Source organism: Miniopterus natalensis, chromosome 18, assembly GCF_054644295.1.
Source record: "Miniopterus natalensis isolate mMinNat1 chromosome 18, mMinNat1.hap1, whole genome shotgun sequence".
Taxonomy (NCBI): Eukaryota; Metazoa; Chordata; class Mammalia; order Chiroptera; family Miniopteridae; genus Miniopterus; species Miniopterus natalensis.
The window spans coordinates 33,183,733-33,202,075 of NC_142098.1; the positions used below are offsets into that span (position 1 = coordinate 33,183,733).

Genomic DNA, 18,343 nt, shown 5'->3' on the forward strand with positions numbered 1-18,343 from the left:
GCTGGGCCTGGACAGAGGGGACTAAGGGTGGGGGTTCATAACTTCCCTGTCCCCATCCTTCTGAGCTCACGGCTGTGGGGTCCCCAGGGTCCCTTAGCCTCCTGGAGGAGTCAGGACTGACAGACCCACACAGTAGTCAATGGGAGACTGGGGTGTTGCAAGGAGGGTTGTCCTACAGTCCCCAGCAGCTGGAGGAATCAGCAGGAGAGAGAATCGGGTGGGCGCTGTTGTGGGGGGCTGGCTCTGGCTGAGGCTGGGGGGGGGGCAGCCTGACTGGAGCAGGAGATGAGGGCTGGGTACAGTGGGAGGTGACACTAGGGCACGGGCAAGGCTCAGACTGCAGACAGCTGGAAGCAGGCTCAGGACTTGGGCCGTGGGTGCTGGCCTGGAGTTTGAGCTGGGAGAGGGACCTGGGTCTTGCAAAGGTTCTGCAGTGAGATGTGGGCGAGATGGGGAGGGGGCTGCAGGAACCCCCAGGCCAGGGAGCTCCCCAGTACTCGGTAGAACCCTACAAGGAAGGGTGCTGGATGCATCCATGGAACTGGATCACACACTTAAGGGGAAGTGTGTGCTTAGCTCCTCACAGGGCAAGGGGTCACAGGTGAGCACAGAGGCTGGTCTGGGAGGAGACTGGGGGGCTTAGGGGGCAGACAAGAGACCTGAGAGAACCCAGACGACACTGCCCAGAACCCTACCTGCCCACACACCACAGAGAGGAGGGTCCAATGAACCTCTGGTCCACCCCTGCCCTGCCCTTCCCATGGACCCCGTCAGCCCCACCCTTGCCTGGGCCTCTCTCAACAGGGCCTCCCTCACCTGAGGGTGGCCTGCAGCAGCCATGTCCCCCTCTAAGCCTCAGTTCCCTTTCTGACCTGGGCAGGACAGGACCAGATGTCCCCCGAGTGCCCTTGCAGTGTGACATCTTGGGGCGGACAGAACACGCTGACCCACACTGAGAAAGAAAGACTTTAATCGGGGCCTTTTCATCCATGGTTCCAGTTCAGAAAAGGGGACAGGAATCCTCTCCATCGTTGTAGGGCCTCCACTGGAGCCAGGCAGCTGGGGATTGGGGTAGCAAACACTGAGGCCATGGGCAATTTCCAAATGGTCCAGGGACAAATCAGGACCGCTGGATGCGGGGGTCATTATGGCCTAATGATGTTCAAGTATTTGACTGTCCTCTTCACCTTGGTGTCCTTGGGGTCCACACAGATATACTTGCCCTGGACGGTTACAAACCTAGAAGGGGAGAAAACCGTCAGGGGTGTCAGGGCGGAAGGCCCCGCAGAGCCCCAGGCAGCCTTGTCCTGCACCTGCCAGGACTTGCTGAAGTCACACTGCATCAGTAGGGAAGCTGGGACATCAGGCTCTGTTCTCAGTGACTCTTGACTCTCCCAGAGAGCCAGGGCAGGAGGACCTTCTGCCCCCACCTCATTCTGCCCAGCCCACCAAGAGCAGGGGAGCTAGGGGTATGCAGGCCCAGGCCAGGGAAGTGACTACATCCGCTGTCACTGCCCGTGTGACATAGGGCTGTCCCATCTCTCTCAGGGCCTCAGTATTCCCATAAACCAATGCAGAAGGCAGACCTCAAGGCCTGGGCCTTGGACATCGCAGTGTGGGGTACAGGAACAGGGCCAAGGTGGTGGGGGTGACAAAGGCCATGCTCTCCTCTCCTCTTTCCAGGGCCCTCTGCTCCCATGCTCAGCGCCCAGGGTCCGGGTGGGGGAGGGGTGGGGCAGACTTACACAATGGCGGCTCTGGAACACTCCTCTGAGGTCCTGTACCACCTCACCAGCTTTCTGATGGGGATGATCCCGTGGAAGTACTCCTGGCAGCACTCCAGGCCCACACCCGTCCCTCGAGCTGCAGAGGAAGAAACAGGAGCGGGTGTGTCCGTGCGCGTCTGCGGCTAAGCGAGGGTCTGTGCTGGGTCTGTGTATGTGTGGCTGTCTGTCTGTCTGTGTGTGCATATCTGTGTGTGTCTGTGTGGTAAAGGGGTGGGTCTGCGTTAGGGATGGGGTTGTGTGTGTCTGTGTGTTTTGGGGGGATCTGTGAGTATGTTTCTGCATGAGGAGTATGTGAGGAACATGAACATGTGCCTGTGTGTGTGTCACATGCACACGTCTGTGTGTGTGAGGTCTCTGTGTGGGCTGTAGGAGGCCCTGTGTGCGAATGTATGTATGTGTGTGTCTCTGTGTGAATGTGTTTGTATGTGCATGTGTCTCTGTGTGAATGTATGTGTGTGTATATCTCGGTGTGAATGTATGTATGCATGTGCATGTATCCCTGTGCCTGGGAGGGTTTGTGTGTGTGTCCATGACTGTGCGTCTTCATGTGTCTCTGTGTATATCTGCGTGTGTCTGGGGAGTCGTGCAGGCTCGCTTGCATGTGTGTCTGTGTGTGCATCTGTATGTGTGTCTGCCCTGACTCCAGCCCTGACTCTGGGCCAGCCGAGCCTTTCCGGGCAGCAGCCCGCTCAGTCCTCCCAGCGCACCTGGACGCAGTTGCTATCACTGCCCCATTGTACAGATGATAAAACGGAGGCCTGAAGCGTCAAGACGCTTTTCCGGGGCTCGGCTTCCTCATCTCTGCGCAACGACAAATATCCAACACTTGCAAGAAGACAAGCTGGGGACGTGAGGCTTTCGCTACCGCCACGCCGGCGCTAGCGAGCTTTCTAGGAAGGCCCGCTGCCCTCCGACCTCGCCCTCAGAGCTGAGCGGGCCCAGCGTGTCACGGAAGTGAGAGCGAAGGTGCCACCCGCTGTGCAGGTGGCCCGCCTGCCCCTGCCCCACAAAATAGGCCCGGAGGCCGCCGGGGCTGTGGGGCAGGCGGGCCCCGCCAGCTTTGGATCTGATTTCAGCCCTTCTTTCCCAATGGGATGCACAGATCTTTTTTCACATCCTCTGGGAACCCGTTCTCCTGCCTTTCATCCGACACACGCTGACAAATGCTTTTAGAATTCCTTGCTTTTCGCTGTCAAAATGACCACAGTCACTGCCTCACAACCACTGGAGTGTGAGATGTGGGAGCACTGTGTCCTCACCAGGCCAGTCCCCAGGTGCTGGGCCCTCCCCCCTCCTCTTCATCGTTACCATCATCATCATTTTCCCCTGAACGCCTCCCTCAAAATCCCATTGCTGCCGACCTCTCATGTGGTTGTAGGAAAAAGTGAGGTGTGAATACACAACTGCGTGCGTTGCTGTGGTAGCCTCGGTGCCTACCCCTCTCCCCTGTTCTCACCTGCACGGGTGTCCTGCAGAGAAGCCCCCAGGAGGAGGGTGACCAGGAGCAGCATCTTCAAGGGGGTCATGGTGCCGGGAGTCCAGGAGAAGGTCTCTGCGGTGGGTCTGTCTGCTCGGGGGAGACAGGCTGAGAGGCAAGGGTGGAGGTGACCTATTTAACCTCCTCAGGGACCTTGCCCCGCCTCCCACCGCCTCTTCCTCCCATCTGTCCCAGGTCAGTGGAGTTCAAAGTGTCTGAGATGATTCAGTAGAAGCCCAGGCTTGGAATGTTTGTGGCTTTCCAGAGAATGGGCACTCAGCTGGGGACCGAGGTGTATGCATCGGGGGGTCACAACGATACTTCTTCTTTTGCAGGGATATTTCTTGGTTCCTCTATTAGAATAACAGAAAAAGCTTTATCTTAGACCGGCCCGTCCTGCTCCAAGCCTCCTTTGTGCACGGTGCCCTGGGAGGGGGACAGCCAGGCTGGGGCCAAGAGAGGCTGCTTAACCTGGGCCCGGAGGAGCTCCAGGTGCAGGAAGGCCGCCTCTCCTCGGGGACCGCCGGCTGCAGGGCCATGCGGGCATCTCCCTGCGGGGAGGGCCGCAGCTCCATCTCATTCTGAGAAAGGCTAGGCTAGGCTGGGCCCACTTTGGTTGTGGGTCCTTCCCCATGTTCAAATTCAGGGTCTTCTGCTGAGCCACAGAAGGCCAGAGTCTGACAGGTATGTCTTTTTGTTTTTAATAATTATTTTTTGTTTTTTAAATATGTCTTCATTGACTTCAAAGAGAGGAAGAAAGAGGGAGAGAAACATCAATGATGAGAGAGTCATTGATCGGCTGCCTCCTGCATGCCCCCCACTGGGGATGGAGCCTGCAACCCGGGCAAATGCCCTGACCAGGAATCGAACCACAGTCTCCTGAATGCTCAACCGCTGAGCCACACCAGCCGGGCTGAATAATTTTTTTTTTTTTAAATCCTCACTCAAGGATATTTTTTCCATTGCTTTTCAAGAGAGATACATCAGTGTGAGAGAGACACATCTATCGGTTGCCTCCTGCGCACACCCCAACCGGGGCTGGGGATTGAGCCTGCAACTGAGGTACATGCCCTTGACCAGACTCCAACCACTAGGAATCAAACCCAAGACCCATCCATCTGAGGATCGACGCTCTAACCACTGAACCAAACCAGCTAGGGCCAGAGCCTGACCGTTTTTAATCATCATTTAGTCCGCATTTGAATTTGTGTAGATTCGGAACCCACATTCCCCCAAACACAGCATCTCACTCCAGGCTGAAGCACAGAATGGGAGGACCTGTGAGCGATGATGCCGCTGGTTCCCAGCAGAGCCAAGTCTGCATCGGACGTGTGGTCAGGGTCCAGGCCCTGAGCAGACTTCCCATGAACCCGTGGGCCACAGCATCACTGCATCGGCTCAGTCCCCTGGTCACCGGAGAGAATGGCCACCCACCTGCTTAGGGCTCCCCGGGCCAGATGTTGAAAGCCCCTTTTTTAGGTGAGAGTCCCTCCCACCTCTGGGTGGGCAGCATCTCAGCAGGGCAACTCTGGACTTCGGTTCTGATCCATGGGGTCTAGGCCTGGCTCCTCCACCTGTCGCTGGGTGACCAGGGGCTGCTTGGAAAGACACTGCCCCTGCAGTGTGCTGTCAGGTGCGTTTGCCCTCTCAGTCAGCTGTTAGTCGTGGAGCCATTCCCAAATTCCATCCCCACTGTTGATAACAAGAGCAGGTGCTATGTGTTGAAACCCCTCTACCAGGAGCAGGAGTTCAGACCGTGAATCTGAGAGGAAACCATGACACTGGAGTAGACCATGGGAGGGAAAAGCCAGGCGCTCCTCTTCCTCCCCCAGGGTCTCCTTGGGAGGATGGGGCTGCTTCAGTTCCAGGGGGCAGGGAGTTGTCCTGTCCAAGAGACTTTTGCCTCTCGTGGGCAGGATCCTCTCTCTCTGTCTCGCTCTGTGACCTTGGGCAGCTCACAGACCCTCTCTGGGCCTCAGTGCCATTACCAGTAGAGGGACATATGGACTGTCCCAGGGGAGCCCCACCAAAATGGTAGCATTTCTCTGCTTCTCTTAGGGCTACATCACCTGCCAGAGACCTCTAACCCCACCCACTCCTCAAGCCACAGCCTGGGCCTGTTCTTTGCCCCCAGCCTGTACGGCTGGGCCATGCATTCTGTCCCCCAGGCCGCCTCCCCAGCACATGCAGTGGAGGGGAGGGGAGTGGGGCCCTCCTGCTTGTGCTTATGTCTGACACCAGCTTCCTGCAGATGTTGGGGGCCACCTCCGCCTCCAACAGAGGAGCACCAAGCAGTCCCCAACCTGCTGAGGCAGAGGAGGCCAGGCTGGGGTTGGGAAGGGGTGCTCGTGCCCTGGAGACCCTGGTTGGGGAGAGGGAAGCTCTGGCCCGGAGACAGAGCCTTGGGCACAGAGGTGCATGGGGAGGGACTGGGTCCTACAAGGAGACAGAGGGAAAGTGTCTGCTAATGCAGCCCTCTCAGGTGGAGTGTCCCCTGACCTCTCTCTACCCCATGGCCTCTGCCCAGTGGCTTCTGCCCACCATCTGTGGCTTCTCCACCTGCCACAGGGATCCCCGAATGCTCTATGCTGGACAAGAGGGAACTGTGACTGTGATGAGTAGCAGTTTGTTCCTGGTGAGGCCCAGGCCCCACCGCTGGGGAAATTCCCAAATGGGTTACAAGTCTCCCCTGTTCTGCTGCAAACTCAGAACTTTTCTCCAGAAGGACCCAAATTCCCCTGTCCCTTCTAGGGAACGGGTGACAACAGCAGGAACAGACAGTCTGCACTAGGTCTGGGCTGGTGCAGGCTCTCTGGCCGGGGAGGGAGGGGGAACAGGATGGAAAGTGTGCCCGTGTGCACCTGCTGTGTGCCTGGCTGTGCAAGGGCTGGGGGGGGGGAGGCCAGATGCAGCCCCTGCCCTTGGGGGAGCTGGTGGGGCTGGAGGAGTGAGGCCTGGCTCCACATGGGGAGGTGCAGGGCCCAGAGTGGGGAGAGGATGCCACTGGCCAACTTGGAAGGCTGCCTGGAGGCAGAGGCCAGGGAACTGGGCCTTGTGGGTGGGAGGATTTATACTAAGAGAAGGAGGGGCAGGCATTCCACCTGAGGGAGGTGCTTAGCAAGGTGCAGAGGAAGAAATGTGCAGAGACAAACGAGGAAAACAGCACGAAATGCTGGTGGACGAGAGCATGGATGTGACCCCGAGAGAACAAGCTTCATGAGGGCAGGGCTGTGTCTGCTTTGTCCACTACCATGTGTCCCCAGCTCCAAGCACAGTGCCTGGCACACAGCGGCCTTTCCATGAAGCTTGGCTGAGTGGATACAGGACCAACAGACAAAGAGGTAAAGCTGAGCAGGGGCCTCGGAGAAACCATGGAGGGCAAGCACATCTCTTGGCCTTACTTGGAAGGCCGCAGAGACCAGGGACATTTTCAGGTGGTTTCCTCACCAGGGATTAACCGATTTATTCCTCCTCGCTGTGAAACGGATTCTAAGGGACCTTCCAGGTGGGGTGTCCTGGAGCCTGGGCCTGTGATAAGGGCCTCAAGAACTTTATGGTGCTGTGTGGACTCTGCAGGGATCTGTTAGGAAAATCAGGACTGCTCCCTGGAGGAGGCAGCAGTGAGGCAGAGCTCTATGGAGGGGCCATAGGGGATAGGGAACTCCTGCTGGAAGAAGGACAAGGGCACAGGCAGGGAAACAAGCCAGCCCCGGGCCTGTTAAAAGAACAGCCAAAGCGAAATTAGATCTGAGTGGGAGGAAGCGCGACGGTGACTCCCTGTCTCAGTACCTGACTCAGGCCAGCCAGACACACTGCCCAGCACCTGCCACTCCTGCCCCGCCTGGAAATTGCAGCTGTAGGGAGTTGCTTTGGGATAAAACCAGCTGGAAGCCATCAACACCCTCATCTACCCACCCCGCTCAGCCTGAAGGGGCTGGGTTCTGGGTCCCTTACCCTGAAAGGGAGGAAATGAGGGTTCCTGCCCCATCCTTGGCTCTACTGTGGGCTGGGGAGGGACCAGGGATGCTGCTATCACAATGCCAAGAACTCAGCCCCAGGCTGCAGAGCAGGGGACAGGTTGCTGGGGTGGAAGCAATTTATCATCTTCAAACTGCACATGACAGTGCCACTGGGATAGCAAAAGCCATCACCCCAGGTCACTTCCATGTCAGCTGAGGCTAAAGGAGGTGCAATGACTTGTCCAGGGTCTCAAAAGGATCTAGTCTTTTATCCACTCAGCTCCATCCTCTGACCAGCTGAAGCTAGACTCGTCCTGTCCTGCCCATGGCAGCTGAGATGTGAAGGTCCCAAATGTTTTTACCATTCCCCAGTCCCAAAATATGTCCCTCTCCCCTGTCCCAAGGACTTGATGTGCTCACTGAGGAGCCAGTTGTTCCTGACAGGTTGTCGGTCTGCTCGATTTATTCAGGCCAGAAATGCACGGGCCATCCCTCAACTCCCTCCTTCAATCAGCAAGACCTGCTACGTCAGCAGCTGGATGTGTGTTGAATTCATCTTCTCACCACGCACATGGCCACCTCCTCCATCTCTGCGGGACCCCACCCCACCCCACGCTCCTGTCCCGGCTTCCAGGCTTGCCCCTCTAGCCTGTTCTCTTCCCCGAAGCCCAGGGATCCCCTCCAAACACAAATCTGAGCAAGGCTCCCCACTCTCAAAAATCCTTCCGAGCCTCCCCATTGCTCTCAGAGTGAAGTCCAGATTCCTACCAACTTTTCCAGCCTCAACTTTTGTGCCCAGCCCCACTACCCACCACATCACTCCCTTTAGCCATGTCAACCTTCTGTTCCTGGAAAACGCCAGCTCTCGCTGACACCCAAGCCTCGGTACAGGCTGTTCCTCCCTCTAGGACACTCTCTCCTGCTCTCACCCCACTTCCTTTCCTTGCTTCCTTCAGATTGCAGCTGAAACCCTCACTTCCTCCCTTTAGCCCCACTTTCCTCTGTGTCCTCACATGTCACAAACTTCCTTATGAAGCTCTCTTCACATTGCATTGTGATTGTTGGTTTATTGCTGTGAACGCCTTGAAAATAGTACCGCCTTTATGTTCCAGTTTGTACCTACAGGACTTAGCACCCAGTAGGTACGCAATAAAATATGTTAATTTAATGGATGAAGAAGTAGGGGGTTAAATGAATAGGTGGATGGATGGATGGATGGATGGATGGATGGATGGATGGATGGATGGATGGATGGATGGATGGATGGATGGAAAGAAGGGTGCATGCATGAGTGAATGGGTTGATGGATGATGGATCCACGGATGGATGCATGGACGCTTGCAAATTTCTGAACCACAACAGGGGCCCAGCTTGCATTCAGCCCAGCACAAATTATTTTTGATCCAGGGTGCCTCCCAGTTCACGAGACACACCTGAATCCCCCTGTCATGGATGAGGCAGCGAGACCCCACTAAGGCACTCTGGCTCCATTTCCATCTGGTTCACAGCTTCCTAGTGAGTTGTGGCCATTCGTGCCTCTGCCAAAACTAAATTGTTTCAGCTGTGGCTTCGTCCCCAAAGGGCCTCCGCTCTTCACACCCTCCCAGCCCATGGCCCCTTCCCCTCTGCTGATGACCTGATGCAGCCCCCCTGCTCCCAGAACACCTCTCTTTGATCCCAGCGGCCCTTCCTCCTAACCCCCAGCTTGCTGCCTTCCCATTTCTCCTTTCGCTCATGACCAAATTTCTCCAATGTGTAGTCTACACCTCCCACTGCTATTTCCTCTCTGCCCACTTGTGATTTAGTTCTTAGTAGTGTGGTTTCTAGCCCTGAAACTCTAGGGACACCACTACTCCCTGAACTTGCCATCCCCACACAAAGGGCACCGTGGGGCAGTGGTTACCCGCAGATGTTCTGAAAGCATCATCTACAGCCGTGGTCCCAGGTTCTGTGAACAAGTCTGTGGACCTCACTCTCCTCATCTGTAAAATGGACAGGCTGATAGATGCCCCTCGTGGCATTGCTGGGAGAATGAACTGAGATGATGCCTGTAAAGTTCCAGGGCTCCAGCTGGGTTGGTGAATCTCTGTCATCACTGGGACCATTTCCCTTCTTGACTTTCCTCCTCCAGGATTTGAAACGTGGTTCTTTCCCAGGGGAGCTCTCTGTGGGCCTCTCTTCTCAGTGTCATCCTCAAGCTCTCACCACAACGTCGGTGGGGTTCTCAGCAGTTGCATCTAGGAGTTTACATTGTCCTCACAACAGCCCTCGGCAGTAAGAACTATTATCCACATTTTACAGATGAGGAAACTGGGGACCAACCACAGTGGTTAAGAAACTGGTCCAGCCCTAGCTGGTTTGGCTCAGTGGTTAGAGCATCGGCCCCTGGACTGAAGGGTCCCGGGTTTGATTCTGGCCAAGGGCACATACCTCGGTTGCAGGTTCCATCCCCAGCCTTGGTCAAGACAGGTGCAGGAGGCAACTAATTGATGTTGCCTCCTGCCTCACATCAATGTTTCTCTCTCTCTCCCTCCCTTCCACTCTCTCTGAAAAGCAATGGAAAAAATATCCTCAGGCAAGGATTTAAAAATAAATAAATAAACTGGTCCGAGGACACACAGAGCCAGCAGGTGGCAGAAGCATGCCTGGAGCTCTGTCCTAGGGTTTGTTTTCTCCTCAAGCAACCTTCTCTCCCTCCCTGATGTCATCCACTCAGGCCTGTGGCCTTGGGATGGACGTTCCGTAAATCTCTATCCCCAGCCCTGGCTAGTGACTGATCAGACACATGTTCCTGGCCTCTGGCCTCTTGCCTGTACTGACAGGTGCCTTAGCTCTCTACCTTGTGGTCCAGCCACCTCTGTGCAGACTGTGACCCATACTGGACCGTGGGCTGCTGAGGAGTAGAAATCTGTTCCCTCGTGGTTCACTCAGCCCCCAAAACAAGAACAGCATGACCGAGTTCCGTCCCAGCCAACTTCCCCTTTTTCTGTTCAGGCCAGAGCTGTTCCTCACCTCCGCGTCTGCCCCTCTGGTCTGGAACTTTGCCCCTGACTCATTGCTCGCCTCCAGGCCCAGACTGCTCAGTGACGTCTTAGGACGATGCTCAGCTTTCTCACTTCTCTCTCATTCTCACTGGCTCAGCCCGAATCCTTTACACCAGCTAGTACCAAGCATCTTTCCTCTTCTCTGGTCCCTCCTGACCCCATCCAGCCTGCATAGATCTGATAGATCTTTCTCAAGAGCTGCTCTCACTAGACGCAGCCCTCCTCAAGAACCATCAATGGCTCCCAGCTTCCTTCCCCCTCCCCTTGAAACTCAGCAGGTCAACCCTTAAGCCCTACCATCAGTCTGGTACATCCCCACCTATTCAGTCTCATCTTGTAGCTCCCCGAAGTTCAACTCCCGTGAGGGCCACTGTGGTCCCTCACTCTGTGACTTGCTTTGCTGCTTCTGTCCTCTCCTTGTCTGTACTGCCCAGCCCTCAAACCAAATTCTACCCATGTCCCATATATGACATCCCATAGAAGATTAAGCAAGGGGTCCCTCTAAGCCGAGAGGCCAGGAGCAGACCCTTAGTCAGGTGTGAATTCAGCTCTGCCATCAACAAGTTGTGAGACTTTGAGCTAGTCACTTCTCTCCAAAGCCTCAGTTTCCACATCTGCAAAATGGGAATAACAATCATAACTACATTAGAAAGCTTCGGTTCACATCAACTGCCTTAGTGCGCCTAGCTGGCAAATAATACATGTTCCCGACTTTAAATGCCATCTACATGCCAACGCCTCCCAAATTTCCCTCGCCAACTCCACACTCGTGTACCAAGCGCCTACTCAACGCGTTGAGCACACGCCTCCCACCCACCACGCCTGAAGCTGGATCCCTGATTCCCACCCACCCCCACACCAGCTCCTCTCCCCTTCACTCACCAGCCCCTTCCTTCCGGCTACTCGAGCCAGAAACCAGGGTGCCATCCCTGACGCCTCTTTCGCTCGCCCCCGCTTCCATCTGCCAGGCGATCTCCCGGCTCTGCCTTCAGAATCCATCCAGCGCCCATCTCCCCCCGGTTTCCCCCGCTGCTCCCGGTGCTCTCCCTGCTGCCCCCTTGCCTCTTGCAAGCTCTTCTCAGCACCGTCGCCGCGGGGAATGGGAGTGTCCTCTGTGCAGGACATCCTGTGGCTCCCCGTCACACTCCAAGGAAATGCCAAAGGCCTACGGTGGCCATGAGACCCGAGTGCTCCGCCCCTCCCCCTCCCACTTACCCTGCCCGGCCCGCGGCCTGCTCACGGTGCCTCAGCCCTGCAGACACACTTTCCCCTTAGGACGCTTGCGCAGGCCGTCCTTTCCGTCTAGAGTGTTCTTTCCCTAGGTACCTGCGTGACTCACTTTTGCACCTCCTTCAAATCTTTGCTTAAATGTCCCCTTTTAATAAAACCCACCCTATTTAAAATTGCAGCACCCCCACCTCTTCCTCCGCTCTAGTCTTTCTTTCTCTGCTGTAATAGCCAGAAACTGGGGTGCCATCCCTGCCACCCTTTACTATATTTATTTATTGTGCCTGCTGTTCGCTGCTGTCTCCCAGCTGCAGCTCCCCCACCATTCCCACGAGAATGTAACTCCATGGAGCCAAGGCCTTTGTCCCTTTTGTTCAGTGAAGTGTATTCCCTGGCACATGGCAGACCCTCCATACACGTGTGTTGAATTCAGTGAGTGGACGAACCTATGGCTGGTGTTGTTCCTGAAACGGGGTCCATAAACCCTTCTTACTCTTACCCACGGACTTGTCTCTCTCATGCCTGGGCTTTCGGATTTCACCTGGGCTCCCTCTCCAGCCCTGTAAATCAGTTCCCTTTACCCGCTGCTAGAGTCCGGCTCTTTCCAGGGACCATTTGCTCGAGTTATTTCACAGGCAGATCTTTGGCCTCCCCATGGCACCGGGACAATTCAGGCTGCACTGCCAAGTGGCCAGTTCCAAGGCTCACCCCTCAGGGCGCAATAACAGGCTCTTCCGTTAGAAGTCAGAAGTCTGCTGCAGCCTGCTGGGGGGATCCTTCCGGCCAAGGGGGACCCTCTGTGCTCCCAGGAAGCTATTTTCAGCACCAGGGTCAGCGCTAAGAGCCCAGCCCCGGAAAGGAGACTCTGGCACCCTTTCAAAGGAGCCTGTGGATCTGGACCCTTTATCTATTTATTTATTTGAAATATTTTTATTGATTTTTAGAGAGGGGGGGAGATAGAGAAACATCAATTGGCTGCCTCCTGCACGCTGCCTCCTGGGGACCGAGCCCACAACCTGGGCATATGCCTGACCAGAAATCGAACCAGCAACCTTTTGGCGCACTAGACAACACCCAACCCACTGAGCCACACTGACCAGGGCAGATCAGGCCCCTTTAAAAAGCTTGGGGGTCCCCCCACATTCCTGCCCAACCTCAGCCACTGCAAAAAAGCCAGCAGGGAAAGGGCCATCAGCATTTGGCGACTTGACATGTGACAAAGTCCTATCAAGATCATGGCTCCCCCAGAGTGGGGCTGAGGGTGCAGGGCTGCTTCTGAGCAGGGCTCAGACTAGGGAAGGATGGGCGCCCAGAAGCCACTCAGGTCCCCCACCCCATTCCCTTTCCAGAGAGCAGCGGGCGTCTCAGCAGCCTCTGGGCCCAGGGCCAGAGGGGCTGTGGCTTGTCCTTCCACATGCGGGGCCTTTCCCCTCAACCCCACTTGGCTTATCACAGGGTCCTCCCTCCTGCCTGCCTTGCCTGGCTCTTTTAGCTTTCCCAACTCATTTCTTTTTTATTTTTAAGTGAAACTAAAACTATCTAATCTAGTTCCAAAAATGACTTGGTGTTTTTATTGGGATCACTTTGAATGTATAGACTTACTTAGGGAGCTGGTCGTCTTTCCCCTCCGTTTTCCATCTGCTCCTTGAAGTCTTTCTCACCCATCCGATCCCTCCTCCCCCAGCCAGTGCCTCCTCCTTCCTGCCTTCCTGGTGGGCTGAAAGCTGGGGATCAGGGGATCCGTTTCCTTGTCTCAGGTTGGGTTCATTAAGGGAGGTGGGTGTGGGGTAGGCACATGAGGACAGGGAAGGGGTGGAAGCCCGGCAAAGGTGTCACCTCAGGCCAAGTCCCAGGAGGGTAGCTTCCCCCTGACCACACGGGGGCGCCCAAGTTCAAGTTAAAAGTGAAGCAGCTGAAGGGAGTGCGTCTGGGGGGGGAGCACCAGCATTGTTCACCACAGCATGTGCCCACCACCAGGTGAAGAGTAGATATTCCTGCCCCCTGAGGCCCCAGGTGCCTCCCCTAATCCACCCCTCTGTGGACTAATGGAAACCGAGTGGGGCATCCATTGGCCCCATGCATTTCTTCGTAGTTTACTAACGAATGTGTGCATGTCCTTAAACAATATTGCAGCAGTGCTTATGTATGGTTTTTAAGCCTTATATTAATATCATATTGCGTCTATACTTTCACATCCAGCCTGTTGAACTGAGAGTCATGTGTGTTGACAGGTATATTTCTTTCTTTTCACCATGGTGAGTTAGTCCATCCAATAAATATTTATTATATAATTACGATAATGTAATATATAACTATGTATAATGTAACTATACCACAATTTACAAAAAAAGAAAGAATGGGGTCTTTAGAATTGGACTGCCTGCTGGCTTAGTCACTAGCTATGTGATTTTGGGTAAAATCCTGAATTCTCTGTGCCTCGGGGCTTCCATCTGGAAAACAGAGCTTGTATTAGTAGGGCCTATCTTAGGGCTGAGACTGAAATTAATTGAGGAAATTCATTCACAGTCTCACAGTGGTGTGTGACGGGAACAGGGAACCTCACGAGGAGGGGGTTCTGTCCCCAGGGCTGCTAGATTCCCTCTCTGCCTGCTCACTCCTCTGGGGATTTGGGGGACAATCAGAGCCTTGACCCAGTCCATGTTTCCTGGGGGTCTTGGCTGGGCCTGGGGAGCAATTTCTTGACCAGGATGTGATGATGAAGGGTCAGAGGGGTTCAGGAATGACTTGGACACGTCTTTATAAATGGTTGCTTTTAGTCTCTGATATCCCTTTGAGGTAATTAAATATTTTTTCACCAGGAAATGCCTTGGAATCAGGTCCCCACATGGATAGGTGGGCTTTCCATATATTAGAAAGCCATATGGGACAGACACCAGGTCAGACCGGTGGCCTTTCCCCTCTTTGACTCCTTCCAGGACATGTGGTGGTCACAGGGGCACAAAGAAGAAAGAGAAATGCACATGCCTGCCCCATGCATCTTACAGAAGCACAGTGAAATAAGCAGGCATAGCCGTGTCACCTGAGGCTTGTGATAGGCACAGGTAGGGTGAGTCCCCATAGCAGGGAACCTTCATTAGGCTAAGAAGTCAGGGAAGGCCTCCTGGAGGAAGCATCATAGAAGCTGATGAGTTGGAGTTGGCCAGGAGAACTGTAAAGGGAGAAGTTATTCCAACAGGAGAACAGCTAGTACAATGGCTCAGAGGTGCAAAAGAGATTGACTTGGAGATATAAGAAAATGTATGGCCAAAGGTGTTGGGGAGGAGAGGGGTGAGAATGGGGGAACCAGCATCCCGAGAAACAAGACTGGAGCCAGTGGAGCAATTGAAATCCTCCAGGAAAACAAAGACACAGGAAGTGCACATGTCAGCTTCTAGACCTGTGCAAAAATGCCGGATTCCTGTGCCAACAGGCCCAGATTACCCTGATCAGGCTTCTGGGTTTAGGAGGTAAATGAAAGACTGATTGATGCAGATCACCTGGCAAACAGCTGGCAAATAGCTCAGTACTATTAATATTTCCCCCCATTTACCTCCTTGAATGCTAAAGTGAGCAGCAGCATATCTGAGCCATTAGAACACCCGAACGCCAATGTATTTCAGAGAAACTACAAAATATTCTTCTTCCGATTCCATGCAGTAAGAATTCCGAATAAACCCATAGGCAGCTAGCCAAGCTGAGACTGACCTTTATTCTGTCTGCAAAGAGAGCAAATGAAGAGGGCCAAGCTGCATACTGGAAAGACTGTTTATCCCAGTTAATTAATGTTTCCAAGCCTACAACAGTATCATGCAGACTCTTACAAATCATTCCTACTGAGTGCAAGAAACAATGTATTTTTTCTTCCTGATTGTTCTATCAGTCAGGCTAAGCGAGGTTATGCTGCAATAACAACTAACTCAGAATCTCAGTGGCTTAAAACCACAAAGCTTTGTTGCTTTCACAGAGATCAGCTGGGGCTCTTTCTGGACGGAGGTACTGAGTCATGTTCACTCTGGGACTCAATGATGCCATCGTTTTCCGCCATGTGGCCAGGGGCTGGGTGAGAGGGCCTAAGAGTTTTCTCACCAGCAATTAAATGTTTGAATCTTGTGACACATGTCATTTCCACTCTCAGTGCACTGGCCAGCCTGGTTGCTAGGCCCCCATGCACCCCAAGGGAGCAGGAAGAGCACCCTTCTTATGTACCCAGAGGGCAACAAGCCAGAAACTCTCAGGGAGCCTGACTGACTAGCACAGTCTCCAAGGACTTGAAAACCAATCAACTTTCCTTTCTGTCCAAGTCTAAGATTCAGACGTCTTGCTAGTTTGCTTTAATTAACTGGGATTCATGAGTTTGGGCCTTGCCAAGTCCAAAAGCAACTTAGAAGAGAAAAGTCACGTCAACTTGAACAGCATCTATTAGCTTAGGGGGGAAATGTACAAATTATTCTTATCAGCTTGATGACACTATGACATTTTTTCACCCTAATTTACTGAAAACGAAGACGACTGCATTTCTTTATAGAAATAGTATAATTTTATAATCTTGTTTGGGTATCAATAACAAAAGCCAATGGGAATAGAATGTTTCAAACCTTCTGGAAGCATCTATTGCATAATCAGAGGCTCTGCTTACCCAGAGCTCGCTATGGACAGGCCATTTTCCTAAGTGTTTAGCAAGTATTGTCTTATGACGTTTTCACCCACAAGGTGAGTTGTTATTATTCCCACTCTACAGAGGAGAAAACTGAGGCCTAGAGAGGTTAAACAACTTGCCCAAAGTCACCCAGCCAGAAAGCCCCATGTTATATTCCACTCCTGTTGGCTAAAAAGCAAGGTGCTTGCTACAAATAAATCCAGTCTGTCCTCTGGGGGCAACAGATCCCTTGAAGGTAAGAGCGGGGGTCTCTCTTCCTAAATAGGCACCACTCTGAAATTCTCCTGGGCTCAGAGGCACCACCCCCACCCCCAGTTGGTGAGATAAAACTATCTCACATGGGCCCGGCTGCTGAAGTTGGCAGTCGGCTAAGAAAAGCCAGCCCGGCACCAAGAAAGCACGTGACTGAGCAGAAGCAAATGAAGTCACGCGTGATCTTCATTCGCACACCCAAGAACAGAGCTTGTGCGTACACATACATACACACTCACAAGCTCACATTGTGTCTCCCAGCGAATATTATCCAGCTTCAGGCTGGGAATTCCCAGCCATTCATTTTTTTGTTTTTTTAACCTGGCCCCACCCTTTCTGAGGAATGTACAGAGAACACAGGGTGGGGGAACTGGGCAAAGGGCAGAAAATGAGAAGACTGTAGGCAGCTACTACTCAAAGGCCTCTGCAAGCCTTGGGCAGGTGAGAGTGGGGTGACCTGCTGCAAGGGGCTCTAAAACTTTGGCTAGGCACCAAACCCCCTAATTTGGAGGGCAGTGCAGGGTGGAAGCAGGGAGAGAGGAGAGGGAAAAGGCAGGGAAGGGGGCAATGGCTTGAAGGTGCAGATTCCCAGCCTGCGCACCCTGGAGCCCGAATTCAGTAGGTCTGAAATGGGACTCAGGGTTCTGTACTTTTAAGAATCTGTGGCTCACACTCTCAGAAAGAGTGGTTAAGATTATAGTTCTGGAGAAAGACTTTGGGTCAATTGTCACGGGAGCAAGGCCTGCCTTGTCTTTCCCCCATTGCTAGTGGGAGTGGGGTTTTGGGGTAAGCTGGAATAAGCATTTCCAGAGGCCCCCCTGGGATGATGAGATGTAGTAAAAAGCTTTCTTTCTGTGCAATTACACCCCTCGGTTTCCAAAGCCCCAATTTCCCTTAATCCAGTCATAGAAGTGTAGCTGGGGTTTCAGCAAAGATGGAAGCAAAGCCAGTGTCCAGAGTGTCCTTTCCATGTTGGAGACGGGTCCAATACAGCATCAGGCTAGTTGTAATCCGTTAGTCCATTGTGTGTGGGTCCACCTGGCCATGGGCCACATGGGCAAATGCAGGGAAGCAAGAGCCAAAGGGCCCCACAAACCCAGAGTCACACGAGTCCCAAGGGAGCCAAGAGCACAAGAGAGCGAACCCATTTGTTCAGGGGGTTAAGTATCCCAAATCTTTAAGGGCTTGCAGCGGCCACGCTCATTCTGGCAATGACTTCTGTTCCCAGGTGTGACTGACAGCAAACACCTTCCCCATGTCACCCCCAACTTTACTGGGCATGCGCCTATCTTCCCTTTGTCCGGTCCCCTTCCCCCAGTGTTTTGCTGGGAACATGCCTATAATGTCTGGCCTTCCCTTTACTCCTTTCCTATTATTAATAACTAGCTAATTACAATGGTATCAATATCCTAGCTTGGCTGCTTATAGGCTGTGTGTCCTTTGGGCCACTCAAATCTTTTGAGAGCTTTTCTTTATGACCCTTGGACATGAAAAATCTGGCACATGGTACGCAGGAAACAAACAATGGCGATTACTACTAATTTATCATCATCATCATTGTCTCGGAGTCCTGATAGTTGTAGCAAAAACTTCAGAGGCCCCCTGGAGATCAGGTCAGTTCAAGTTTAGCTGAAACTGGAAGAGAAAATAAAACACAATCACGCTGGGATCCCTGGGGAACTGATTCATATCCACCCTCTTCCTGAGCAAGAGGATTTGACAGGGACAAATATTTTTATTTCATAGCCTCTGTTTTATGCTGCTGGAAGGTGCTGGGGAGAGGTTGCGGGGGCTGGAACCCGGCCTTGGGCAGAGCTCCTTCCTGGGGGTGGGAATGAGCAAAAGTGTGTGTGGGGGGGGTGTCTTTGGGGTGGAGGGGATAGTAGAGACCTGGGGTCTCGTCCTGGCCTGTCGCATCTCAAGGGGCAGCTGCTGTTCAG

The 18,343-nt window shown here is 53.6% G+C and overlaps 1 protein-coding gene across 1 annotated transcript; it reads right to left on the reverse strand.

Annotated features, from left to right (window-relative positions):
• Nucleotides 1-1,145: 1,145 nt before the first annotated feature.
• On the reverse strand, nucleotides 1,146-3,349 carry CCL17 (C-C motif chemokine ligand 17). Its single transcript, XM_016206460.2, has 3 exons — nucleotides 3,244-3,349; nucleotides 1,746-1,863; nucleotides 1,146-1,239 (listed from the first exon to the last, which is right to left on the reverse strand). Exons 1-3 carry the CDS (start codon nucleotides 3,311-3,313, stop codon nucleotides 1,146-1,148), a joined length of 282 nt encoding a protein of 93 aa, XP_016061946.2. The 5' UTR covers nucleotides 3,314-3,349.
• Nucleotides 3,350-18,343: the final 14,994 nt, after the last annotated feature.